A 27,575-nucleotide genomic window follows, 5' to 3' on the forward strand; every position below is an offset into this window, starting at 1 on the left:
ACCAAAATTTGTGTCGGTCTCAAAACTCCTGGCCACGAATGGACAGTTACCTATAATCTCAATTAGCCTGTATAATATTTGTATTTAGTTTGTTCACATAAGTGGTAGCTTTGTGCTGCAGAAATGCATGTATTATACAAATGTTTAAGCTGCGACCCATTTACAATAGAGAATACAATTAATCAGTGGAAGATGGGGAATTCATTTAAAGAATGAGAAATGTATGAAAATGTATCGATAGTCATTTACACGTTTGCCCTAGGTTTACAGGTTTAATTATCCTATTAACAGAAGGTGCTTGAAAAAGATTTTCATTTATTTCTGGTAACAATTGAATTGACTTTTTATATATAAAGGCAATTAGAATTAATATGAAACCACATTTACTTATTTTACATTATTTTATTACTTTTTTTTAGAAATGTTACACTTTGTTTTTCTCCTTAAATCATGACTAAGGTAATACAATAATGCTATATCATATTATCAAATTGAGAAATAATGTTTCTTCAGCTTTTGTTCAGTTCAGTTCTTTGCATATACACTGTAAGTTTTCTAATATGAACTTCTTACTATTATATTGATCAGAAAACACATCTTCAAGAGCATATCCTCTTCTCATCCAGTTTAGTTGATTCTGTAAAGCAAAATGTTTTTAAAGGAAAGATTATACATCCTAAGAAGACTTCACCATGATGATTTGGAGCATTTTTCTTATTTACCCCTTGGGTTGTCAGTTTTTGCATTTTTGCCTTTGAGTACTGCCTTTCTAAAGCCATAACTTTTTTATTTGTCATTCACATAGCAGTAGGAAGGATTGTTTTTTGTGAAACAAGTTGCACATTCCAATGGTACCATTTATGTTACATACAATGTAGTGGGAAGCTATAACAACATTCCAAACGGGGTGGAATAAAAAAAAAATATATACAATTCCACCACAGTTTTACAGGTTTTGTTTTTACAGCGTTCAGGGCCATCTTTAATATTGATTGGACCCTGGCAAAAAATTACTTGGGCCCCCTGGATCCTGCCTTCCCACACCCTAGCATGCAATCACGCCCTCCACCACAACACACACACACACCCCAAAAAATCCACACATCTGGTAGAGTCCAGTGAATGACTGTAAATACTTGCCAGTTCTGAAGACTCCAGTGGCTCAGGATCAGTGCTCTGGGCAGCTGGGCTCAGGCTGGAAGTGGGCACCGCTCTGCAGGAAGGAGACCAGGGCTCGGCTCACCCTAGCATTGCAGTGTACCCCAGCACCGCACAGTATGCAGTATAGCACCCTATAGTATACAGCACCCCACAGTATGCAAGCAGTATAGCACCCTATAGTATACAGCACCCCACAGTATGCAGTATAGCACCCTACAATATACAGCACCTCACAGTATACAGTAGAGCAGTATAGCACCCCACACTATACACTATACAGCAACTCACAGTATACAGCAACTCACGGTATACAGCACCTCACAGTATACAGTACCCCACAATATACAGCACCTCACAGTATACAGTAGAGCAGTATAGCACCCCACACTATACAGCACCCCACAGTATACAGCACCACACAGTATACAGCACCTCACGGTATACAGCACCTCACAGTATACAGTACCCCAAACTATACAGAATACAGCACCTCACAGTATACAGCACCCCACAGTAAACAGTAGAGCAGTATAGCAACCCACAATATGCAGCACCCACAGTATACAGCACCCCACAGTATACAGTATAGCAGTATAGCGCACCCCACCATATACAACACCCCACAGTATACAGTAGAGCAGTATAGCACCCCACAGTATACAGCACCCCACAGTATACAGTAGCTTACAGTATATTAGTAACAGCCCCTGTCACCTTTTCCTGATGTAATCTTCACAAAAAAGCTCCGCAGCTAAGTCAAACTTATCCTACAGCAACACTCTTTGTAGAAAGGACCTTTGATTACCACATGACCATGTGACCAGTAAAATTTCTAGGTTACTGGTCACATGGTGATGATGTCATCTAAGGTCCTTTCTACAAAGACAATCACAGCTGTCACAGTTCGCTGCCTGGAGTGCCGGTGTAACGTTATACTTCCCTACTTTGCGAGATTGCCCTACCCGGTCGCACCGGACATGACATGAGGAGGTGTGCAGCGCAGCGCAGGCGCACAACGACGGGTTAGGGAAATTTGTGCGCATGCAACGGCAGCCTCGCCGGTGGTTAGGGTAGGGAAAAATTATGGGCCAGTGCGCAGGCACGGTGATCGGATGGATGTTCTTAGCTGGACACCGGCCGACACTGCGCATGCGCTGGGAGCCTCACCAGCGGTTAGTGTAGGGAAAAAGTACTGGCCCGTATGTAATTTTGCCCTTCCCTAACCGCTGGTGAGGCTCCCGGCGCATGTGCAGTGTCGACCAGTGTCCAGCTGAGAACATCCATCCGATCACCGTGCCTGCGCACTGGCCCATAATTTTTCTGTACCCTAATCGCCGGCGAGGCTCCCGGCGCATGCGCACTCTGCTGTGAAATTTAAGAAATTTCCCTAACCCATCGGTGTGCGCCTGCGCGGCGCTGCATACCTCCTCACGTCATGTCCGGTGCGACCGGAAGTGACGAGGGTATGGAAATCTCACGAAGTAGGGAAGTATAACGTTACACCGGCAGGCGTGGCATAGCAGCACCCCCCTGTGTAACTCACAGCCTGACACCTGGTGCAGTGGCTGTGCAGTGGTGCATAAACTTTGAAAAAGTATATATTTTTCCTTTTCATTGCCATATTCTGTCCCCATAACTTTTTTATAGTTAGGTCTACGGAGCTGTGTCAGGATTTTGTGTCAATTGCAGTGACCCAGTTTATCACTGCTAAAGAGTTAATTAACTGCTAAAAGGGTTAATGTACTTTTCTATATCGTTTGTGTGATTTAAAGAGCTGAACATAGATAAACAATTTAGTTATCGTGCCATTAAAGGGGTTGTCCAGTTTGAGACCTGAACCTGGACCCAAACCTATCTGCACTCATTCACCATGAATAAGTGGAGAATTGGAGCTTTTCAAGCTCCAATGCTCCTCCTTGCCCTGCGCTAAATCACTCAGGGCAAGGAAATTTTCTTGAGATCTAGTGACATAACAAGCTCTCCATGTGTAAGCTAGACAAAAGCTTCCACCTAGCAGTGAGCCCAGTGACGTCACCAGCACTAATAGGTGGTCTTTAGCAGGGTAGGGCAATGCTAAATACAGCCCATCGGAGCCAAAGATGTCTCCGGGATCCGCCTTACAGTGTCCAAAAGTAAACAAATAGCCCTTCCCATTCGCAATGCATTTTCAGCCTGCTGGCCCATATTCAGCCTTGGAAAAATTGTGTATTTACTGTGAAGAAAAACTGAACTTATTACAGCCAATCATTTTGTTTATGAACTGCCAAAACTACCTCAGTAAAGTGCCTTGGACTTGTTACTCCAAAATACGGTCTGCTTACTGTCTTGTTCTGCCATCAGCTATTGTCTGGCTCAGACCTCCTGCCTTGCACCCCATCACCACAGATAACTAACACCAAGGGCACCCCAGGCACCATCACACAGGAGCTCCCAATACTAAGGAGTGCCCTGAGGGGAAAAAGGGTTGTGCCCCTCCAGTGACTGCATGCATGACGGTGTGGGCGGTCTTATCATTTGTGATTTATAGGCTGTGATTTTAATTGTTAACATGCTTGACAAAGGCTATCTCTAGCCGAAACGTTGCTGCAAAGATTTTTTATGCCTTGCTGTGAGGTGTTGTTCTAAATAAAGAAGAATATTGGTGATACGCTGCTGTGGCCCTCCACTTTTTCTACATGCCTTTGGACCGCGTTGGATCTGCGATCCCTTGCCCAGCTGCTGCGTGACCACCACTCTCGCTCTTTACAAGCCGCTTGTGTTGCTGCTCCTGAACAAACCTACTCTCTGCATGCATGACCCAGGGAGTGCTAAAGGGAGAAGGATTAGCCACAGTGAGGACTACAACCACCCTCATTGCCACTGCTACTATCCCATCCTCTCCAGTTCCAGCAAATCACTGCATCTTCCCTGATGGCCAGCATGCTGCACAATGACACACTGCTGAGTTGTGTTTATTCTGGTGCTGTTTTGAAAAGAAGTCATGTTTTTCGACTCTTGGATAACCCTTTTATGCATTGATAAGTTATGTTACCTCAGACCATAGCCCTAAAATCAGACCCGAGACACCTAAATAATCAGACCACAGATCCCAAACCAGGTCATTAAATTATCAGTTTACAGACATACCTCTAAATGATCAGACCCCAGACCTGCAAATACTGTGCAGTTGGTGTACTGCTATGGCAGAGGAAGTAGATCCCCGATATGCCTGCTAGACCATGCGATTGTTTGATCGATATAATACACTGCACTGAAAAACAAGAGCACTGGGGTTGAAAAGACCTGCAGAAAAGGCTTGTAGGGAGTTGGTCAGATGGTCCATTACACAATGGAAGTTGCAAACCACTAGACGTGCTTGACTATGAACATTTCTCATGTGTAAAGTACACTCACCTAAAGAATTATTAGGAACACCTGTTCTATTTCTCATTAAAGTGATTATCTAGTCAACCAATCACATGGCAGTTGCTTCAATGCATGTAGGGTTGTGGTCCTGGTCAAGACAATCTCCTGAACTCCAAACTGAATGTCAGAATGGGAAAGAAAGGTGGGCTACAACAGCAGAAGACCCCACTGGGTACCACTCATCTCCACTACAAATAGGAAAAAGAGAAATTGGACTGTTGAAGACTGGAAAAATGTTGCCTGGTCTGATGAGTCTCGATTTCTGTTGAGACATTCAAATGGTAGAGTCCGAATTTGGCGTAAACAGAATGAGAACATTCATCCTTCATGCCTTGTTACCATTGTGCAGGCTGGTGGTGGTGGTGTAATGGTGTGGGGGATGTTTTCTGGGCACACTTTAGGCCCCTTAGTGCCAATTGGCCATCATTTAAATGCCACGGGCTACCTGAGCATTGTTTCTGACCATGTCCATCCCTTCATGACCACCATGTACCCATCCTCTGATGGCTACTTCCAGCAGGATAATGCACCATGTCACAAAGCTCGAATCATTTCAAATTGGTTTCTTGAACATGACAATGAGTTCACTGTACTAAAATGGCCCCCACAGTCACCAGATCTCAACCCAATAGAGCATCTTTGGAATGTGGTGGAATGGGAGCTTCGTGCCCTGGATGTGCATCTCTCAAATCTCCATCAACTGCAAGATGCTTGTTGAATCAATGCCACGTAGAATTAAGGCAGTTATGAAGGCACAAGGGGGTCCAACAGAGTATTAGTATGGTGTTCCTAATAATTCTTTAGGTGAGTGTAGGTTGCAATGTATCTTTAAAGGGATTGTCTCACTTTGAACATTATTATATACAGTACTGATCAAAAGTTTAAGACCACTTGAACAATGGCAAAAAAACATATTTTACATTGTTGGATCTTAACAAGGTTCCAAGTAAAGCTTCAACATGCAATAAGAAGAAATGCGAGTGAGACAAAACATTTTTTGAGCATTCAATTAATTGAAAATAATGATTAAACTGAAACAGGCCTTTTTTCAGCTGATCCAAATTTCAGGACCACATGCCTTTAAAAGGCCAAATCTGTGCAAAGATGTGGATTCATTGTCATTTTCTGTCAGGTAGTCACACGTTGTCATGGCAAAGGCAAAAAAACTCTCCCTTTTTTAATGCAGTCGGGTTGTTGAACTGCATAAGCAGGGTCTCTCACAGCGTGCCATCGCTGCTGAGGTGGGATGCAGTAAGACAGTCATTTGGAATTTCTTAAAATGATCCTGAGGGTTATGGAACAAGAAAGTCAAGTGGAAGACCCTAAAAAATGTCATCAGCACTGAGCCGGAGGATCCAATTGGCTGTCCGTTAAGACACTGGCCGATCATCGACCCAAATTAAGGCCCTTACTGGTGCTGACTGCAGCCCCATAACCATCAGACGGCATCTGAGATTGAAGGGCTTCAAAAACAAAAAACGTCTTCAAAGACCTTGTCTCCTTGAACGCCACAGAACTGCTTGTTTGGACTTTGCAAGAGAGCACCAAACATGGGACATTCAAAGGTGGAAGAAAGTTTTATTCTCTGATGATAAAAAATGTATCCTTGATGGTCCTGATGGTTTCCAACGTTACTGGTATGACAAGCAGATCCCACCTGAGATGTTTTTCTATGTACCCTGGATGAGTAGGTGACAGAACTGGAGAGCCTGGTATGGAAGGAGCTTTGGCTAGACAATGCCTACCAGGCACTGGTGAGGGCTTAGGGCTGAAGGGAGGGGTGTTATTTACATGTGGAGGGGAGCTATTTACATGGGACTGTATATTGAAGGGGCTGAAGGGAAAGGAGTGATGTTATTTACATGGGACTGTATATTGGAGGGGCTGAAGGGAGGGGAGTGATGTTATTTACGTCGGATTGTATGTTGGATTGGCTGGGACATAATATTTTCTGAGGGCGCTACAGTAAGGATTATAACTATGGGGCACTGCAGGGGGGGCATTATAAATACAGGGGACATTATAGGGGTCCTGATTGTTACAAGGGGCTCTATAGGAGTGCTTATACATTGGGGTCTGTAGAGAGCTTTATTACAGCTGGGAGAACAATAGGCAGGGCCTTTTTTCTACTGAGGGCTCTGTGAGGGCATTATTAATACTGGAGGGCTCTTCTACTAATGGAGGCACTCTTGGGGAGCATTATCACTGTCGGGAGCACTGTAGGGGCAGTATTTCTAATAAGGGCATTCTAGACGGGAATTATTGGTGGGACTTTGAAGAGCACTATTACTATGAGGATGGCAGTCATTTTTCTTCAGGATAGTATATGGGGGTATAGGGGAGCACGGCAAGCAGCGTCTCTGCAGAGACGAGGCACTGCTGAAAGAAGTTGTCTTGGCCGAATGGAGAAGATGAAAAAAAATGGCTACATCAGAGGAGACAAAAAAACTAAATGGCTGCACACCGTTTTATATATATATATATATATATATATATATATACACACACACACACAAACAATAGATCTAGGAATTGGGGATCATTCTAGATAAAAGTGGTACAATACCGACTATAAATTAGCAATGGAAGCTCTTAGCTCACATACGTTCCGGGCCCATCTACCAGGCATCAAGGTGGCTTCCGCAGATTGGTCCCTATCACTAAATATACTGCTCACTTTGGACTTACTTAAGCCTACGATATTTAAGGCAGTGTAGGATCAATGGCAGTGTCGGTATTGTACCACTTTTATCTAGAATGACCCCCATTTCTTATCTCTATTGTTTGTATACATAACGGTGTGCAGCCATCTTGTTTTTTGTAATTATGTTTGCTTCATGGATTTGCACCTGTGATTCTGAAGGGTCTAGTCAAAATTTTCTTGCAATACATCAGAGGAGACATCACCTGGGAGGCTCTGGATGTGAGAGGTATGTGCTGCTGTATAGTCCTGTATGTTTGATAGTGTCTATACAGCAAATAAAGCAAGTAGTCTTTAGTGCTAGTGCGGGCGGGGGCGTCGACTGGGGACATATGCATTGGGGCTTGGTCCCCAGATCTTTTGAAACCCTAGCAATGCCCCTGCCTCATACCTCACATATCAGTACACTGCTGTATATTTCACATATCTGTACACACTGCTTCTGTTATACCTTGTAACTTACATATCAGTTCACTGCTGGATATAATATATATCTGCACACACTGCATCTATTATACTGTATAATATAGAGCAGTGTACTCATGTGATAGGTAGAAGGCATTATAGATGCAGTGTGTGTAACATCCCAGAGTTATGTTACTAAACTCTTTTTCCCCACTACTATTTGTTGGTAACATGTGCCTTGTCATCTAATGTGATTTTATTTAATATTCCTCACAAATGTTCATTGAAAGCCTTGTTTGAATGTACTTTGCTGTAATTTCCATGTACACCAGCAGGTGTCAGCAATGTGTCAGCAGGGCCTTAGTTCAGTTTAGCATATCTAGACTGGAATAGCACATTCCAGTTAACTCCCCCCTCTTTGAGCAGAGTGGGGAGGAAAGGAAGTTAATGTTAGTGTGCCAGCCACCCCAGCTAGGGGAAGGCTATGCTGGTAGGAGCTCCCAGTTCTAGGGATCCCAACCCAGGATCGTGTCTCGGCTGACCAAAGATCTTTATCCCCAGTCTGAGCCTTCAGCCTCAGCTGGTTGACAAGCAAGCAGCACCTCCAAAACTCCAGAAACAACCATTCCCTGTGAGCTAACTGTGAGTACCATCCAGAGACCAGGAGAAGCCAAATTCCTCCTCAGCTAGTCATTCCCACTGTTGACACTATTGCCATTATTACACAGAGACATTACACCACTCTGGCATTCCTAACCCGGTACGTGAGTTGCCACACCTTAAAGGGCTCTGAGACTGTACCCTGCGCACGCTGCAGTTGGCGTCACAAACAAAAACTCTTAACTATCATTTACAGCTGACCCAGTCATTGCATATTATAGCGTCAGTGTGCATTATTCCTATCCGGCTTACTGCATGTGTACACATGTATGTGACCAGTTATATATTATATTCACTGTGAGGTACATGAGGTAGTGGTAGTTGTAACTGACTGCAGTATTATACAGTATATGAGTGAGATATGAGTAAAAACAGGGAATGACGGGGGGAAATGAAGAGAAAAGAGAAGGACCTCCTCTTACCACTGCATTCTAGTGTCAATGGAGAGCTCATGGTGCAGTTCTAATCCATGCTGTTGGCGGTTGAAGGACCTGTGATGATGTCACCAGAGGTCATCTCAGATGCACCTTTCTATCCTGGGAACTACACCATTCTCTGTGCCGTTCCTTTACTAGATGGTGTAGGACCTGTGATAATGAGGATTAATGTTGAGTGAATCGAAGTTCACAAAGTGATTTAATCTGAGTCTCAGGGAAGCTGAATATCCTTGTGCTTTGTGGTGAAATCTCGTGAGCCTTGACCACGCCAGTCAGTGTGATGACATCATCACGCACCGCACAAGCTTTCGTGCTGAATATTCAATTAAGATGGCTGAGGCGGCTTCTTCACAATCAAATGGATAAGGTGAGTATTGCATATATTATTTTTTTAAACAGAAACAGATTAACCCCTGACAGCCTTTAATCATCATCTCAGATGCCACGATCAGCGGCATCTGAGGGGCTCAATCGCCTTTGCCCGTCATTGCGGCAGCTAGTCACAGAGCGATTTTCTTTGTGACATTCAGCAAAGCAGCCGAATCGAATTTTGAGAACTTTGCTCATCTCTAATGAGGATGAGGTTGTCACAGGTCCTAGCAGATGTACTTTTCTAATCTGAGAACTACACTATTCTTTGTGCAGTTCCCTTAGTGGATGTATAGGACCTGTGATGACATCATCATAGGTCCTTTAGCTTTCTCCACTAATTATAGGGATCCTAGACTGAAGCTGGACGGGAGACTTAATTGAACGTAATTAGGGGGTGGGGCATTTGGTTCACTGTGGGCCCCCTTTCCCAACAGGCCCCATAGTAGCTGCGTGGTCTGACTCCACTGGAGGTACGCCACTCAGTCCCAGGTGTCAGATCCCCAGCGATCAGATAGATACTGATGACCTATGCAGAGGATAGATCTTCAGTGTAAAACTCCCAGAAACTCCCTTCAAAGTAGCTACGGTACAAAGAATTCTCGGATCAGCAAAATGTCAAGTTTTATGTCTACTTACAGATTTCATGGCAAACAGGGAAGATAATGTCTTCTTTAACACATAGTCCAGTTGTTTCAGTTATAGTAGTGTATCCTGCTTTGCACACAAAATGAATGATTTCTCCATCCTCAAAGTACACCTTATAATCATAGTTTGGATCAAATTCCAAAAAGTTTTCATCTAATATATCTTGGTTTATCCGGCAAGGTTCTACAAAGCATATGAACATTTTAAATATACATTATGATTCTGTGATGGCTATTAAGGAATACACTATTAAAACACAATTTATTTTAAAATGCATGGATTAAGGACATTTGCTAATGTACAAGTAGGAGGTTCAATATTGGGTTTTCACATTTGCAGTGTTGTCTCACATTTTAGTTCAATTTTTTTATAACCACTGCAAAATCACAACAGTTTGTGTCAATTTTGGAAAGCTAGGGCAAAAAAATACGTCAGAACAATGAGGTGTGAATAAACCTTTACACTGTTATTTCCCACAGTGTAGATTTCTCAATGCCCATTATTGTATTCACACATAGGTGGATTTTTATTCTTGGCAGTATATCTAGGAGGTCATCAGTTTTTATTATTGGTGGTCTAGAGTGCGTGAGAGGGTAACACCTATTATTTATGGTCATTTTGATATTTCTAATAAAAGTCCCTCCATGTTTCCTATTACACATCCATAATATTGAATGATAAAATATTTTCCACTACCAGGAGGACTAAAACATGGAATGAGGGGGGCAAATGAAAAGAAAAGGAGAGGACCTCCTCTTACCACTCCATTGTAGTGTCAATGGAGAGCTTATGTTTCAGTTCTAATCCATGCTGTTGGGGGTTGAAGGACCTGCGATGATGACATCACAGGTCCTGGCAGGTGCACCATTCTAACATGGGACATACATCATTCTCTGTGCAACTCCTTTACTAGATGGTGCAGGACCTGTGATGATGAGGATGATGCCATCACAAGTTCTGGCAGATGCACTTTTCTAACTTAAAAAAATACACTATTCTCTGTGCAGTTCCTTTACTAGATGTTGAGTACCTGTGATGAAATCATCACAGGTCCTTTAGCTTTCTCAACTCATGATAGGGATTCTAGACTGAAGCTGGAAGAGAGACTATATTGAATGTAATTACGGTGTAGGGCCTTTGGTTCACTGCGGCCCCCTTCCCAATGGGCACTATAGCAGCTGTTCTGTCTCCATTGGAGGTATGCCACTGGGTCTTGGGTGTCGCATTCCCCAGCAATCCGATACTGATGACCTATCCAAAGGATAGGTCATCAATGTAATACAAACTAATTGAAAAAAGTGGCCTAAACGGGTGGAAATGCTCTAAACCCAGAGACTGTAGCGTGTCTATAACCGTGGGAGCAATTCCTCCGCATGTGGTCCGTAGATAACGGCAATCCCCAGCAAAAAAATGCGTACAATGGAGAATGCCGGGGTGGATCATATGCAAAAACACAAATCACTGCAAAAAAATGCACCAAAATGATACGCAACTGACAATACTAGCTAATTCCTCAGGCCGATGTTAAAAGCTGAGAACTTTGCCAATATCTTCCAGTCAGGAACATATCGGAGCCCCTCATGCACCACGTCACGGTGTCTCAGCAAGAATGGGATCATAGCACTCAAATGCCTGTAGTGTGTGAACAGGGTCTGAACAGTACTAGAAACCAACCCACAGCCAGGTTCTCACATGCAGTGATTTGTGTATGTATATATATTTTTTCATCTGCTCAATGTATCATTTTGTGTAAGATGTTCTTGTGGTGCATGCGGTCCGCCCCGGCATCCTCCATTGTACACATTTTTTTGCTGGGGATTGCTGTTATCTGCAGACCGCATGCAGAAGAATTGCTCCTCCAGTTATAGACACGCTACAGTCTCTGGGTTTGGAGCATTTCCACCCGTTTAGGTCACTTTTTTCAGTGAGTTTTTGTCTTTATGTGTATGGAATGTGCCACTTCATTTTGTTGGTAACCTTCTGTGTCACATGGTCTGTTGTGGGTGCGGCTTACAGCTTTATTCTACCTCACAGTGCAGTGGTGATACCACTATGGAGGCATGTGAGAGCCTGGCTGGGAGTTGGTTTCTAGTACTGTTCAGACCCTATTCACACACCACGGGCAATTGAGTGGTAGGACCCCATGCATGCTGAGACACCGTGACATGGTGCATGAGGGGCTACGATATGTTCCTGACTGGAAGATATTGGCAAAAGTTCTCAGCTTTTAACATCAGCTTGAGGAATTAGCTAGTATTGTCAGTTGCGTATCATTTTGGTGCATTTCTTGCAGTCATTGATGTAACACTCCAAGAAACCCCCTTTAAAGTAGTTATAAAAATATCAAGTTTTAGGTCTACTTACAGAAAAGACCAGTAGGTGTACCCTGTATGTGTCCTTTTCCAAATAGTATAGTAACCACCATATAGTAAGCAACTTTTTGCGCCACTTTTCAAAAATGGTGAGGGAACTTAACAATTTATGGCTAAAATGTTGTGCGCGCGATAATGTGTCTGTTTTTTTTGCGCCACAATCATGGAGTAAAACAGTTGATAAATGTCCCTAATTATATTGTTTAGTCAAATCTTTTTTTTTTACATCATACTATGGTGGGAGAGGTTTTACTCTGAGCATTGATGTCCTGCATACATACAGTCAGGCCGGACAGGAGCGGAGCGGTGGGGGAGGACGCGCATGAAGTGGCTTGGCGGCGAGGGACAGGTGAGAAAAGGGTTAATAAGTGGGGGGGGGGCGGTATCGGGTGGAGGCGCGAGTTGCCGGGGCAGCGGGGGGTGCGGTCTGAGCGGTGAAGGAGGAAGTGGGCGGATCGGAGCGAAGTGTGGCCAGGGGACTGAATCGCCCACCCACCCATCCCTGTTGGAGGTGGAGGTAGGGGAGGTGTTGGTGTTTTTGTTTTATGTGTCGCGGCAGTCATGGAGGCGGGGGAGGTCCTTGAAGTGGAGGAATATGGTGGTACCTGAGGATGGGAGGGCCCCGCGGGAGGGGCTGGACTCTCATTGAGGAGCTGGTAGGAACTAATTACGCGTCCATCAGTTGCTGCCTCCGAGCTGGGTTCAACTGCTGGGGGTAAGATGGTGACGTAGGTGTTCCAGTGTTATTAAGTTATTGGGGCTTCAAGGACCTCCCTCGTCATTGGTTAACTTATGTTATTTATTTTGTATTTATTCAATAAACGGCTGCTGTGGCCGATTAAATCCAAGCAGTGGTGTGGTGTGTTTATTTCTTTGGGTTTGGGGGGAGGGGCTGAGAGTAAGGTGTTAGGTAATTTGGGAGGACCGAGCAAATAGGCAATGCCCTCTTCATTTATATCCACATTTCCCTGCATATCTAGACACAGTAAACAAGATTAGACAGATTCTACTTACTTTCCTGGGCACATTTTGGATAGATCATCTTTCCATTTAAACATTCCACTATTAAACTTGGAGATGCCCGAAAATAATTGGATTTACATCGAGTAAGAATTCTATCACCATTGCGATACGCTTTGCCCACGGATGCACTCTTTGGCAACACTAAATTATTCTGTGCAATTTTATCTGTTGACAGTTGGCAGGAGTCAGAATCTGAAAACATGAAGCAGAAATGCTGAAGACATGGGGCTCATGGCTCTCTGTATACAGCCGTACAATCCGGCTGATCCAACAGCAATACACGGTCATGTCCTAGAACCCTTCAGACAGCCTAGCCTCAAACTCTATGATCACAAATTGAAATATTTTAACTAGGTCATAACTAGAGATGAGCGAATTATCAAAAAAATAGATTTTGCTGCTTTGCCGAATACAAAAAAAAACTTTTCTCCGTGATGAATTACTTAATCACAAAGTGCATTTCTTTGTATGTAGTGGGCACAATGACATGGAGCGGCGATTGTGCCGCTCCCCCCTTCATTGTGACCCCCCACCATCTGATATAAATTACCCCCAAAAAGTCATACTAACCTGATCCATTTCCTCGCAACGGTCTGGCCGTCATTATGCTTGAAGATCTGGCTTTATATCTCACGTGGTCCGAAATGAAGTTATCAGGCTGGCTGATGTGATGGCGTCATATGTCACCGCGCAAGAGATTTTGTGCAAGATTTTCAAACAAGATGGTGGCGGTCGGGGGCAAATGGATCAGGTAAGTATGATTTTTTTTTACGTTTTTTACATTATTTCAGGTTAAATTGATTTGCTACCATGAAGCATGAGGGAATTTGGCTTTGCGGCAAATCAAATTAATCCTGATATTCGAACAGTAGTCAGAACTATAGGAGGGGCGCAGCTTGCAGTCATACCTTTACCCTTGTGATTAGATAGACCCAATTGCCTCTTTGTCCCATAGGAGGACACCGGCGCTGTCACTGACATTTTTTATAGATTTTTGTACCTGGACCCTAAGGGTATGGTCACACGGTCAGGTTTCTGCATGCAGTTTTGGAAACCAAACTCAGGAGTGGATGATAAAAGGAAAGCAAGTATAAATGATTCACTCCTCAAAAATGATCCCTGTGAGGTGGAACCACATTCCTCCTAAGTATATTTTCTCACCAGTGTTAAAAGGGTTTTATGAGACTTTTCTACTGAAGGCCTGTTCTCATCCATTTGCTAGCGGCTGTGCTTAGTATCGCACTCAGCCCCATTCACTTCACTGGGGCTCAGCTGTGACTATGCCATGTGACTGAGGAACTTGACATCAAATGGCCTAGACTGAGAGAAGGCCGCTGCACTACTGCAAGTGCTGATGCCTTCTGAAACAGCGGATCGGGCTTCTTACCCCCACTGATCAGTCTCAGAGAACCCCTTCAAGGATTGTTATCTGTATACTGATACCCTGGCTACAAGTGATGGATTATTATAAGGGTTTTTTGAGAAGCCACCTTGCCTAAGAATTTCAGGGGGCCCATGGTCACACACAGGGCCCATATGACAGCCCACCATAAGCACTGACCTAGCCTAACACTGTGTCGGAAGGATTTAGCCTCGCTGGCAGGCAGCCACCTTCTGTAGCTTCTCTTCCTGAACACTCAGTACACACTACAGCATCAGTAAGAGGCAGGAGTATGCAGTACCGGCTGAGAGTTGTATCATTACGCATGAGACTTTGTGTCAGCACAGGCGTCTATGGTGCTTGCACGGGTGTTATTGCGACTTCTGCTTACCTGGGTTGACGCATTGGGGATAATGTATTTTACCATCTTTACATGTAACCATAAGTGACTGACTTGGAACCATATTTCCAATGCAATGAAATTCCACACTTTCTCCTTCAGAAATTTGAGCAGGGGCATTTTCCAAAGCAATGCCTCTTGTTATCATTGTCGCTTTTGATAACGGGCAGCCATCTGAAAATATAGTGAATTTTGTGTTATTATAAAAACCAAACTGTTCTTCAGTATATGATAATTAATTGGGTTATCCTACGATTAATGTAAAAATTAAAATCAGGCATCATATAGTACATGTGAATCTCTAACAAAGCTACAACCAGCCCTGTACATAATAACATGGATCCGGAGTTCCTCCCATTCAGTGCTCCAATTGCTCTGCTAGATTTATTTCAAGCTGGCCGGGCATGTCCTTTGTCAGTGGGGGTGTGTCCTTTCTGCTGCGGCCTCTCCCAGCTTCTAACAGTACATCTGACTGATTGCAGTTGGAGGATGAACTGAATAAGTGCATCCACCTCAGGTATGTTATTGAAACAAAGAAAAGAACAAATATCACTTAGCGCTATACAGATAGATTTTATACAATGACTCACTTTTCTGTAAAACATTTTTAACTGGGGGGTATCTGCAATCTTATTGCATGTAATTTGCATTGTTATGTATTGTCATATTTTTTATGTTATTTGGCCGTATCTACCAGTGAGGAAATAGTTAGCAAAGGTTGGCAAGGAACATGGCTAACCACCCTGTTCCTCCCCTCTTGGTAGTATTAGTCTGCTCCTGCTTCCTGAAAAGAGGGTGAGTTCCTGTGTAGACTTGGAGAGGAGTAACAGCACACTGCAGAGCCTCGGCTCCTGTAATAGGTTCTTCAGCGAGAACAACTTGATTGTGTCTCAAGTAAATCCTTGAGAAGTCAGACAGCAGAGGAACCAACTAACACCAGCATTAAAGACACTGCTGTTAGGTGAGGGTCTATGGCTAAGACACCCATCACCCAGAATACTACTAGGTCAATTCAACACAAGTGCTAAATTTCAGCTAACTAACCTCCCTCCATACTTGGAAATTGCTGCTAATGAATGTACCTGTTACATTTTTCACTTAGTGAAAATACTGTTCTACATTTACTTCTGGCCTCATTCTTCAAAACTATCTTTCCACTGCACCGATCCCCAGGGCGCAAGAGCACACCATGTCACAACCCTACATCATGGCCACTACCACGCCCATCCCCTGCACCAGAACAATCCCTTTAAGAAAAATATATTTGTATACAGAATGGTACATAGTCATTGAAAGACTAAAGCTGAAAAGAAGATCGATATTATATATATCAAGGCAATGGTGAACACGTATCTCAGAAACCATGAACATCAAGAAAGTATGGGAAAATTTTATAAAACCATCTAAAAGATGTTTTTTGTTCCCCCTAACAACCAATCATGGCACAGATTTTATTTTTTAAGAGGACGATAAGACAAATGTATGAGTTACCTTTACTGTCTTTCTTGTCCAAGCACTATCCCTTTTAATTGGTCCACAAATCTCTGTAAGCTGACAGCTTTAAATCACACAGGGATGTTGTCTCCAAGTGGCGTGCTAAGGGGGGCGTAGGTTCTGCCAGATTTCTATACCTTGCCACAACACTATACCGGAAGTGACGCAGCCACACTGGAAGTGACGCGGACGCACAGGAATCAGCTGGAGGAGGGTGTGTCCTGCGATGCGCAAGCGCTCATCCACTTGATTACCCAAAGATCATTGCAGCGCCGCGCGAGAAGGACTTCATGCGCGAAACCGTACACCTCGCATGCGCACTTAGGGGTAGGTAGATTTTCCAGAGCAAAATTTTCCATCGGATCTCCCTACCTCCCTAGGAGCAATTCATCCTTACCGCAGAGATGAGTGCAGAATATCGAGGTCACCACATAGCAGAGCTATTTTGCGCTGGAAAATCTACCCACCCCTAAGTGCGCACATGCGGTGTACGGTTTCGCGCTTTTTTGATAATCCAGTGGATGTGCTCTTGAGCAGCGCCGCACACACCCTCCTCCAGCTGATTTCTGTGCGTCCGCGTCACTTCCGGTGCGGCCGCGTCCCTTCCGGTATAGCGTTGTGGGAAGGCATAGAAATCTGGCAGAGCACCGGCTCTCAGAGGTTGCCAGAGTCCAAAAGCAATGAGCGCTTCCATCAGATGGAAGCGCTGATTGCTGGAGCGCCGGAGCTGCGGTCCTGTCACTTACCGCTCAGCTCCCTGTGCTCCTCCCATCCATTGGGTCGGCGGCGCTCTGAATGGTGAAGCAAGAAGACTTCACCCCTCTCCACCATTCAGTCTGCAGGCACAGATCGCACTGTCGTGTGAGGGCGGGGCCTGCAGCCCTGAAATCTACATAAGCTCCGCCCACACCCTGCTGCAGAGCGATCTGTGACTGCAGTGGAGCGGTGCCGTAGTGTGCGGGGTGGGCAGTTGCCACAGGCGCCAAATTGCAGGGGGCGCCGGGCAGCAGGAATTTCAATGAGGGCCATGCGAGCCTGTGGCTCCCGTCCCCTCCGTTCTGCCTCTGCTTGGTGGCCTGAAGCCTATCAGGCAGTAGAGCGGCACAGGAGATCGCGATTACCTCACTGCGAGATGATGTGATGACGCTGTGCAGGAAGCCACAGTGATGTGTTTGTTACCATCTAAGCGGGGATGCGCACACTCAGGCCAGAACTAGTGATGGAGTGAGGAAGAGAGTATTTATTTTTTATGTAAGTTCTCTAAGGCAGGCAGCACTGAGGGCACTATGGAGGATGGGGGCATTATCCCACAAAAGAGGAAGCATACCAAGGAAGGAGGTAATTATGTAGAAAGAATGGGGGCCATTGTATATCACAATACAAATAAAGAGGGGGCCATTACATATCACAATACTAATAAAGAAGGGGCCATTACATATCACAATACTAATAAGGAGGGGCCCATTGTATATCACAATACTAATAAAGAGGGGGCCATTACATATCACAATACTAATAAAGAGGGGGCCATTACATATCACAATACTAATAAAGAGGGGGGCATTATATATCATAATACTAATAAAGAGGGGGCCATTATATATCATAATACTAATAAAGAGGGGGCCATTACATATCACAATACTAATAAGGAGAGGCCCATTATATATCACAATACTAATAAAGAGGGGGCCATTATATAGCATAATACTAATAAGGAGGGGGCCATTATATATCACAACACTAATAAAGAGGGGGGCATTATATATATCATAATACTAATAAGGAGGGGCCATTATATATCACAATACTAATAAAGAAGCGCCCATTATATATCGCAATACTAATACAGAGGGGTCCATTATAATAATAATAGTACAGAGGGGGCCATAATAACACAGAGGGGGGCATAATAATAATAATAATACAGAGGGAGTTGGTCATATTATTATTATTACCTCCTCTGTATTATTATCATCATCATTATTATGGCCCCCTCTGTATTATTAATAATAATTAGTATTATTAATATTATAATGACCCCCTCTGTATTACTATAATGGTCCCCTCTATTATTATAATGGTCCCCTGTATTATTATTATTATTATTATTATTATTGTGAGGAATATGGATTATTGTTCCTTGGCAGCTATGTTCCCACATGAGCTTCTGACCCGGCCTGTACAGGCCCTCTCTCTTGGCCTGCTTATCAGGAACTCTCAAACACCTCTTCCCTCTTGGCCTACTTGCCAAGTACTGTCTAGCAGGGGAAAGTGGGGCCAGCCCACCACCTGGCAGCTATCACTAAGGACTGGCAGTTAACTATTTCCTTCCCATATATATTTTTTTTAAAATACATAGTGTATAGATAAGCCACTTTCATTTGTAAGTGCTTAGTTAGCATTACAATAAACATTTAGACAACTTTAGCAATGAACCATTTGATAACTTTAGCAGTTAGCCACAGTTCATTAGAACATTAACCCTTTAACAGTGAACAACTGGTCTCTCCTCCAATGAATCAGCCCTCCTATTCACTTAGGCTACTTTCACACTAGCGTTTTTACTGGATCCGGCAAAACCATCTGCATCCAGGAGAAATAGCTGATGGTAAAGTCCAGCTTATCCAAAAGTGGTTTACGTTATTAAATAAAAATTGGGGAAATAAAATCCATGCTCTCCTTCATGGATGTGATGAGAACGGAGCAGAATGCATTTTGGAGCGTTCCGTCCTGTTCAGTTAGGTTTTGTCCCAATTGACAATGAATGGGGACTAAACTGAAGCGTTTTTTTTCCGGTATTGGACTGCCTATAACAGGGTCCCTGAGCAGCACTTTATGGCAGACATGGTCTCATGTTCAGGAGGTGAGAATCATGGAGACAGGAGACTGCTGCCTATGTGATGCTCGGGGATGAAGTTTACTGGCAGAGAGCTTTTAAACAGGAAGGCTCACTTGTTGGTTCGGGGGCCCACAGCGGATACACTAGCTTCTCGGTTGTCCAGTCAGAGCCTGTATAGACTACAGACAAAGATATATGCGCCTTCCCTGTTACTCAAGGAGGAGGCTGTATTTCATCATATCCTTGACACTAATATTCTATGACATCTTTTTGTCAATTAAAGGCTTATTTCCGTCTCATAAAGTGATGCCATAGCACTAAAATATGTCATCACTTTGTGATTAGTGGGAGTCTATCTTCTGGAACTCTCTATGATCTTAACTATAAAGGGGCTGCATCTTTCATTTGGCATTGCATCCTCTTCAAAGCTTGACCCTAACGAGTCCTGGTGCCCTTTTCCTTCTCAGAATGGGTGGTTGGTCATAGAGGTTGACCAACCACCATATGTCATCAGTCTATAAAGGTGGGAATAATTGTTTTACTCCCATTCATTTCACCTGTCATAAAGCACATACATCCTGCACCAGTAAAGAAAGGAATAGTGTGTCTCCAATATGGCCGCCCCATGAAAGTTTAAAAAAAAAAGGTAGAAGAGCTACACCATTAAAAAAATAAAAATAAAGAACAAGCACATTGGAACAAACACTGACTAATCCTGTCTAAAATGAACAGCGTAACCTAAGTGAACCCATCTAACGATGTGCCAAATGGATCATAATGGCTCATGCTGGAGGAAAAATGTAGTTTATGGCTAGGCACTTTTATACTATTGGTTGGCTTGCTTTGCAAAATAATTTTGTGATAACATTTTGAAACAATGTGGCACAAATTGTTATATGCTAGGCAGTGGTGTACCTAGAAATGACTGGGCCCCACGGCAGCTTTTTGAATGGTCCCCCTCCCAGCAACCTCTTCTCAACCACCAACTCCTGTGCAATGGAGAGCTTATGTTTCAGTTCTAATCCATGCTGTTGGGGGTTGAAGGACCTGCGATGATGACATCACAGGTCCTGGCAGGTGCACCATTCTAACATGGGACATACATCATTCTCTGTGCAACTCCTTTACTAGATGGTGATGATGAGGATGATGCCATCACAAGTTCTGGCAGATGCACTTTTCTAACTTAAAAAAATACACTATTCTCTGTGCAGTTGCCTTACTAGATGTTCAGTACCTGTGATGAAATCATCACAGGTCCTTTAGCTTTCTCAACTCATGATAGGGATTCTAGACTGAAGCTGGAAGAGAGACTATATTGAACGTAATTACGGGGTAGGGCCTTTGGTTCACTGCGGCCCCCCTTCCCAATGGGCACTATAGCAGCTGTTCTGTCTCCATTGGAGGTATGCCACTGGGTCTCGGGTGTCGCATTCCCCAGCAATCCGATACTGATGACCTATCCAAAGGATAGGTCATCAATGTAATACAAACTCACTGAAAAAAGTGGCCTAAACGGGTGGAAATGCTCCAAACCCAGACACTGTAGCGTGTCTATAACCGTGGGAGCAATTCCTCCGCATGTGGTCCGTAGATAACGGCAATCCCCAGCAAAAGATGTGTACAATGGAGAATGCCGGGGTGGACCACATGCACCACAAGAACATCTTACACAAAATGATACATTGTGCAGATGAAAAAATATATACATACTGTAGGAGAGTCCCCGGAATAATAATGGACGGACTATACGTGCCACCAGAGGTCCTGGCCTCGGTGGAGTAAGAACCGGATCATTGCGGTTACAGCGGCGAATGCTGCTGGCGCAGCGTGTCCGGGCCGGTTCTTACTGAGAATAGGTAAAGAGTGGGGGGGTGCCTGTTCCCCACGGCCAGCCCAGGTTTTTGGTGGAGCTGGGCCTTTAACCACCTCCGGACCGCCTAACGCAGATGTGCGGTCCGGAGGTGGCGGCCCTGCGCAGAGTCACGCATATACGCGTCATCTCGCGAGGGCCGGGATTTCCTGTGAACGCGCGCACACAGGCGCGCGCGCTCACAGGAACGGAAGGTAAGCGAGTGGATCTCCAGCCTGCCAGCAGCGATCGCTCGCTGGCAGGCTGGAGATCCGAATTTTTTAACCCCTAACAGGTATATTAGACGCTGTTTTCATAACAGCGTCTAATATACCTCCTACCTGGTCCTCTGGTGGTCCCTTTTGTTAGGATCGACCACCAGAGGACTCAGGTAGGTCAGTACAGTCCCACCAAACACCACACTACACTACACCCCCCCCCCGTCACTTATTAACCCCTTATAAACCCCTGATCACCCCATATAAACTCCCTGATCACCCCCCTGTCATTGATCACCGCCCTGTCATTGATCACCCCCCTGTCAGGCTCCGTTCAGACGTCTGCATGATTTTTACGGATCCGATCCATGTATCCATGGATCCGTAAAAATCATGCGGACGTCTGAATGGAGCCTTACAGGGGGGTGATCAATGACAGGCGGGTGATCACCCATATACACTCCCTGATCACCCCCTGTCATTGATCACCCCCCTGTCATTGATCACCCCCCTGTCAGGCTCCATTCAGACGTCCGCATGATTTTTACGGATCCGATCCATGTATCCATGGATCCGTAAAAATCATGCGGACGTCTGAATGGAGCCTTACAGGGGGGGTGATCAGTGACAGGGGGGTGATCACCCTGATTACCCTGATCACCCCCTGTCATTGATAACCCCCCTGTAAGGCTCCATTCAGACGTCCGCATGCGTTCTGTGGATCCGATCCATGTATCCATGGATCCGTAAAAAATCATGCGGATGTCTGAATGGAGCCTTACAGGGGGGGTGATCAGTGACAGGGGGGTGATCACCCTGATTACCCTGATCACCCCCAGTCATTGATAACCCCCCTGTAAGGCTCCATTCAGACGTCCGCATGCGTTCTGTGGATCCGATCCATGTATCCATGTATCCGTAAAAAATCATGCGGACGTCTGAATGGAGCCTTACAGGGGGGGTGATCAGTGACAGGGGGTGATCACCCTGATTACCCTGATCACCCCCTGTCATTGATAACCCCCCTGTAAGGCTCCATTCAGACGTCCGCATGCGTTCTGTGGATCCGATCCATGGATCCGTAAAAATCATGCGGACGTCTGAATGGAGCCTTACAGGGGGGGTGATCAATGACAGGGGGGTGATCAGGGAGTCTATATGGGTGATCACCCCCCTGTCATTGATCACCCCCCTGTCATTGATCACCCCCCTGTCATTGATCACCCCCCTGTCATTGATCACTCCCCCCCTGGTAAGACTCCATTCAGCCATTTTTTTTGGCACAAGTTAGCGGACATTTTTTGTTTGTTTTTGTTTTTTCTTACAAAGTCTCATATTCCACTAACTTGTGTCAAAAAATAAAATCTCACATGGACGCACCATACCCCTCACGGAATCCAAATGCGTAAAACTTTTTAGACATTTATATTCCAGACTTCTTCTCACGCTTTAGGGCCCCTAAAAAGCCAGGGCAGTATAAATACCCCACATGTGACCCCATTTCGGAAAGAAGACACCCCAAGGTATTCCGTGAGGGGCATATTGAGTCCATGAAAGATTGAAATTTTTGTCCTAAGTTAGCGGAAAGTGAGACTTTGTGAGAAAAAAATAAATAAAAAATCAATATCCGCTAACTTATGCAAAAAAAAAAAAAATTCTAGGAACTCACCAGGCCCCTCATTGAATACCTTGGGGTGTCTTCTTTCCAAAGTGGGGTCACATGTGGGGTATTTATACTGCCCTGGCTTTTTAGGGGCCCGAAAGTGTGAGAAGAAGTCTGGGATCCAAATGTCTAAAAATGCCCTCCTAAAAGGAATTTGGGGCCCTTTGCGCATCTAGGCTGCAAAAAAGTGTCACACATGTGGTATCGCCGTACTCAGGAGAAGTTGGGGAATGTGTTTTGGGGTGTCTTTCTACATATACCCATGCTGGGTGAGAGAAATATCTTGGTCAAATGCCAACTTTGTATAAAAAAATGGGAAAAGTTGTCTTTTGCCAAGATATTTCTCTCACCCAGCATGGGTATATGTAAAATGACACCCCAAAACACATTGCCCAACTTCTCCTGAGTACGGCGATACCAGATGTGTGACACTTTTTTGCAGCCAAGGTGGGCAAAGGGGCACCTTTCGGATTTCGCAGGCCATTTTTTACACATTTTGATTTCAAGGTACTTCTTACACATTTGGGCCCCTAAATTGCCAGGGCAGTATAACTACGCCACAAGTGACCCCATTTTGGAAAGAAGACACCCCAAGGTATTCCGTGGGGGGCACGGCGAGTTCCTAGAATTTTTTATTTTTTGTCACAATTTAGCGGAAAATGATGATTTTTCTTTTTTTTTCTTTTTTCCTTACAAAGTCTCATATTCCACTAACTTGCGACAAAAAATAAAAAATTCTAGGAACTCGCCATGCCCCTCACGGAATACCTTGGGGTGTCTTCTTTCCAAAATGGGGTCACTTGTGGCGTAGTTATACTGCCCTGGCAATTTAGGGGCCCAAATGTGTGAGAAGTACTTTGCAATCAAAATGTGTAAAAAATGCCCTGCAAAATCCGAAAGGTGCACTTTGGAATATGTGCCCCTTTGCCCACCTTGGCAGCAAAAAAGTGTGACACATCTGGTATCGCCGTACTCAGGAGAAGTTGGGCAATGTGTTTTGGGGTGTCATTTTACATATACCCATGCTGGGTGAGAAAAATATCTTGGTCAAATGCCAACTTTGTATAAAAAAATTGGAAAAGTTGTCTTTTGCCAAGATATTTCTCTCACCCAGCATGGGTATATGTAAAATGACAGCCCAAAACACATTCCCCAACTTCTCCTGAGTACGGCGATACCAGATGTGTGACACTTTTTTGCTGCCAAGGTGGGCAAAGGGGCGCATATTCCAAAGTGCACCTTTCGGATTTCACCGGTCATTTCTTACACATTTTGATTGCAAAGTTCTTCTCACACATTTGGGCCCCTAAATTGCCAGGGCAGTATAACTACGCCACAAGTGACCCCATTTTGGAAAGAAGACACCCCAAGGTATTCTGTGAGGGGCATGGTGAGTTCCTAGAATTTTTTATTTTTTGTCGCAAGTTAGTGGAATATGAGACTTTGTAAGAAAAAAAAAAAAAAGAAAAAAACATCATCATTTTCCGCTAACTTGTGACAAAAAATAAAAAGTTCTATGAACTCACTATGCCCATCAGCGAATACCTTAGGGTGTCTACTTTCCGAAATGGGGTCATTTGTGGGGGTTTTCTACTGTTTGGGCATTGTAGAACCTCAGGAAACATGACAGGTGCTCAGAAAATCAGAGCCGTTTCAAAAAGCGGAAATTCACATTTTTGTACCATAGTTTGTAAATGCTATAACTTTTACCCAAACCATTTTTTTTTTTGCCCAAACATTTTTTTTTTATCAAAGACATGTAGAACTATAAATTTAGCGAAAAATTTATATATGGATGTCGTTTTTTTTGCAAAATTTCACAGCTGAAAGTGAAAAATGTCATTTTTTTGCAAAAAAATCGTTACATTTTGATTAATAACAAAAAAAGTAAAAATGTCAGCAGCAATAAAATACCACCAAATTAAAGCTCTATTAGTGAGAAGAAAAGGAGGTAAAATTCATTTGGGTGGTAAGTTGCATGACCGAGCGATAAACGGTGAAAGGAGTGTAGTGCCGAAGTGTAAAAAGTGGCCTGGTCATGAAGGGGGTTTCACCTAGCGGGGCTGAAGTGGTTAAAGAACCCAGCCTGCTGATGATGGGGGTGGGGTGTGTCTTGCTGTGCTGGAGATTTCCACAGACAGAGTCAGTGCTGGTGAAGGAGAGTCTGGGCGCAGCACACATTGAAGGATAGCCTGGGACCTGTGGTGCTACGAGCCGAAGGGGCTCTGGCCTGAGGGAGACAAAGGCAGATAGCCTAGAAGCCTGCAGAACTGCTGTGGTCTGTCCAAAACAAGGTGACTCAAACCTGCTGTTTATTTTCTATGGAAGGACTTTTGTTCTATGCACTATGTGGATATGCGCCTGTGTGGTCTGCACATTGCCTGTTATGCCTTTGGTGTGAATAAAGTCATGGTGCATCACAAAGACTGTCTGTGATTGCCTCAATACTGCCGCCGCTACCGTAGCCTACCACGAGCACATCCCCACAATACACAAATCACTGCAAAAAATGCACCAAAATGATACGCAACTGACAATACTTACTAAGGCTACTTTCACACTTGCGCTTGATCGGATCCGTTCTGAACGGATCCGATCATATTAATGCAGACGGAGGCTCCGTTCAGTACGGATCCGTCTGCATTAATAACTTAGAAAAATTTCTAAGTGCGAAAGTAGCCTGAGCGGATCCGTTCAGACTTTCAATGTAAAGTCAATGGGGGACGGATCCGCTTGAAGATTGAGCCATATGGTGTCATCTTCAAGCGGATCCGTTCCCATTGACTTACATTGTAAGTCTGGACAGATCCGCAAGCCTCCGCACGGCCAGGCGGACAGCTGAACGCTGCAAGCAGCGTTCAGCTGTCCGCGTGGCCGTGCAGAGGCGAGCAGAGGCTGAACGCCGCCAGACTGATGCAGTCTGAGCGGATCCGCATCCATTCAGACTGCATCAGGGCTGGACGGAAGCGTTCTGCTCCGCTCGTGAGCCCCTTCAAACGGAGCTCACGAGCGGACAGCAGAACGCTAGTGTGAAAGTAGCCTAATTCCTCAGGCCGATGTTAAAGGCTGAGAACTTTGCCAATATCTTCCAGTCAGGAACATATCGGAGCCCCTCATGCACCATGTCACGGTGTCTCAGCAAGCATGGGGTCCTACCACTAACCTGCCCGTGGTGTGTGAACAGGGTCTGGACAGTACTAGAAACCAACCCACAGCCAGGTTCTCACATGCAGTGATTTGTGTATGTATATATATTTTTTCATCTGCTCAATGTATCATTTTGTGTAAGATGTTCTTGTGGTGCATGCGGTACGCACCGGCATCCTCCATTGTACACATTTTTTTGCTGGGGATTGCTGTTATCTGCAGACCGCATGCGGAGGAATTGCTCCCCCAGTTATAGACACGCTACAGTGTCTGGGTTTGGAGCATTTCCACCCGTTTAGGTCACTTTTTTCAGTGAGTTTTTGTCTTTATGTGTATGGAATGTGCCACTTTATTTTGTTGGTAACCTTCTGTGTCATGTGGTCTGTTGTGGGTGCGGCTTCTGTGTCACATGGTCTGTTCTGGGTGCGGCTTACAGCTTTATTCTACCTCACAGTGCATTGGTGATACCACTATGGAGGCATGTGAGAGCCTGGCTGTGAGTTGGCTTCTAGTACTGTTCAGACCCTATTCACACACCACGGGCAATTGAGTGGTAGGACCCCATGCATGCTGAGACACCGTGACATGGTGCATGAGGGGCTACGATATGTTCCTGACTGGAAGATATTGGCAAAAGTTCTCAGCTTTTAACATCAGCTTGAGGAATTAGCTAGTATTGTCAGTTGCGTATCATTTTGGTGCATTTCTTGCAGTCATTGATGTAACACTCCAAGAAACCCCCTTTAAAGTAGTTATAAAAATATCAAGTTTTAGGTCTACTTACAGAAAAGACCAGTAGGTGTACCCTGTATGTGTCCTTTTCCAAATAGTATAGTAACCACCATATAGTAAGCAACTTTTTGCGCTACTTTTCAAAAATGGTGAGGGAACTAAAAACTCAAATTATAGCTAAAATATTGTGCGCGCGATAATGTGTCTGTTTTTTTGCACCACAATCATGGAGTAAAACAGTTGATAAATGTCCCTAATTATATTGTTTAGTCAAATCTTTTTTTTTACATCATACTATGGTGGGGGAGGTTTTACTCTGAGCATTGATGTCCTGCATACATACTGTATATCCACAGTTTCCTGCTTTATCTAGACACAGTAAACAAGATTAGACAGATTCTACTTACTTTCCTGAGCACATTTTGGATAGATCATCTTTCCATTTAAACATTCCACTATTAAACTTGGAGATGCCCGAAAATAATTGGATTTACATTGAGTAAGAATTCTATCACCATTGCGATACGCTTTGCCCACGGATGCACTCTTTGGCAACACCAAATTATTCTGTGCAATTTTATCTTTTGACAGTTGGCAGGAGTCAGAATCTGAAAACATGAAGCAGAAATGCTGAAGACATGGGGCTCATGGCTCTCTGTATACAG

The 27,575-nt window shown here is 44.3% G+C and overlaps 1 protein-coding gene across 4 annotated transcripts in view; it reads right to left on the reverse strand.

The window, feature by feature from the left end:
• Positions 1-387: 387 nt before the first annotated feature.
• LOC122943421 (complement factor H-like) overlaps positions 388-27,575 on the reverse strand; it is a 115,903-nt gene continuing 88,715 nt past the window's right edge. For 3 of the 4 annotated variants that reach the window (XM_044301143.1, XM_044301144.1, XM_044301145.1), the window contains 6 exons: positions 27,318-27,518; positions 14,954-15,136; positions 13,173-13,373; positions 9,778-9,969; positions 4,288-4,411; positions 388-637 (listed from right to left, as the gene is read on the reverse strand). In XM_044301143.1, the coding sequence (XP_044157078.1) occupies positions 4,290-4,411; positions 9,778-9,969; positions 13,173-13,373; positions 14,954-15,136; positions 27,318-27,518 (899 nt within the window). In that variant the 3' untranslated portion in view covers positions 388-637; positions 4,288-4,289. The remainder of the gene's footprint in view (positions 638-4,287; positions 4,412-9,777; positions 9,970-13,172; positions 13,374-14,953; positions 15,137-27,317; positions 27,519-27,575) is intronic. The other variant, XM_044301146.1, reaches the window with a different exon arrangement.

This window comes from Bufo gargarizans, chromosome 7 (assembly GCF_014858855.1).
Source record: "Bufo gargarizans isolate SCDJY-AF-19 chromosome 7, ASM1485885v1, whole genome shotgun sequence".
Taxonomy (NCBI): Eukaryota; Metazoa; Chordata; class Amphibia; order Anura; family Bufonidae; genus Bufo; species Bufo gargarizans.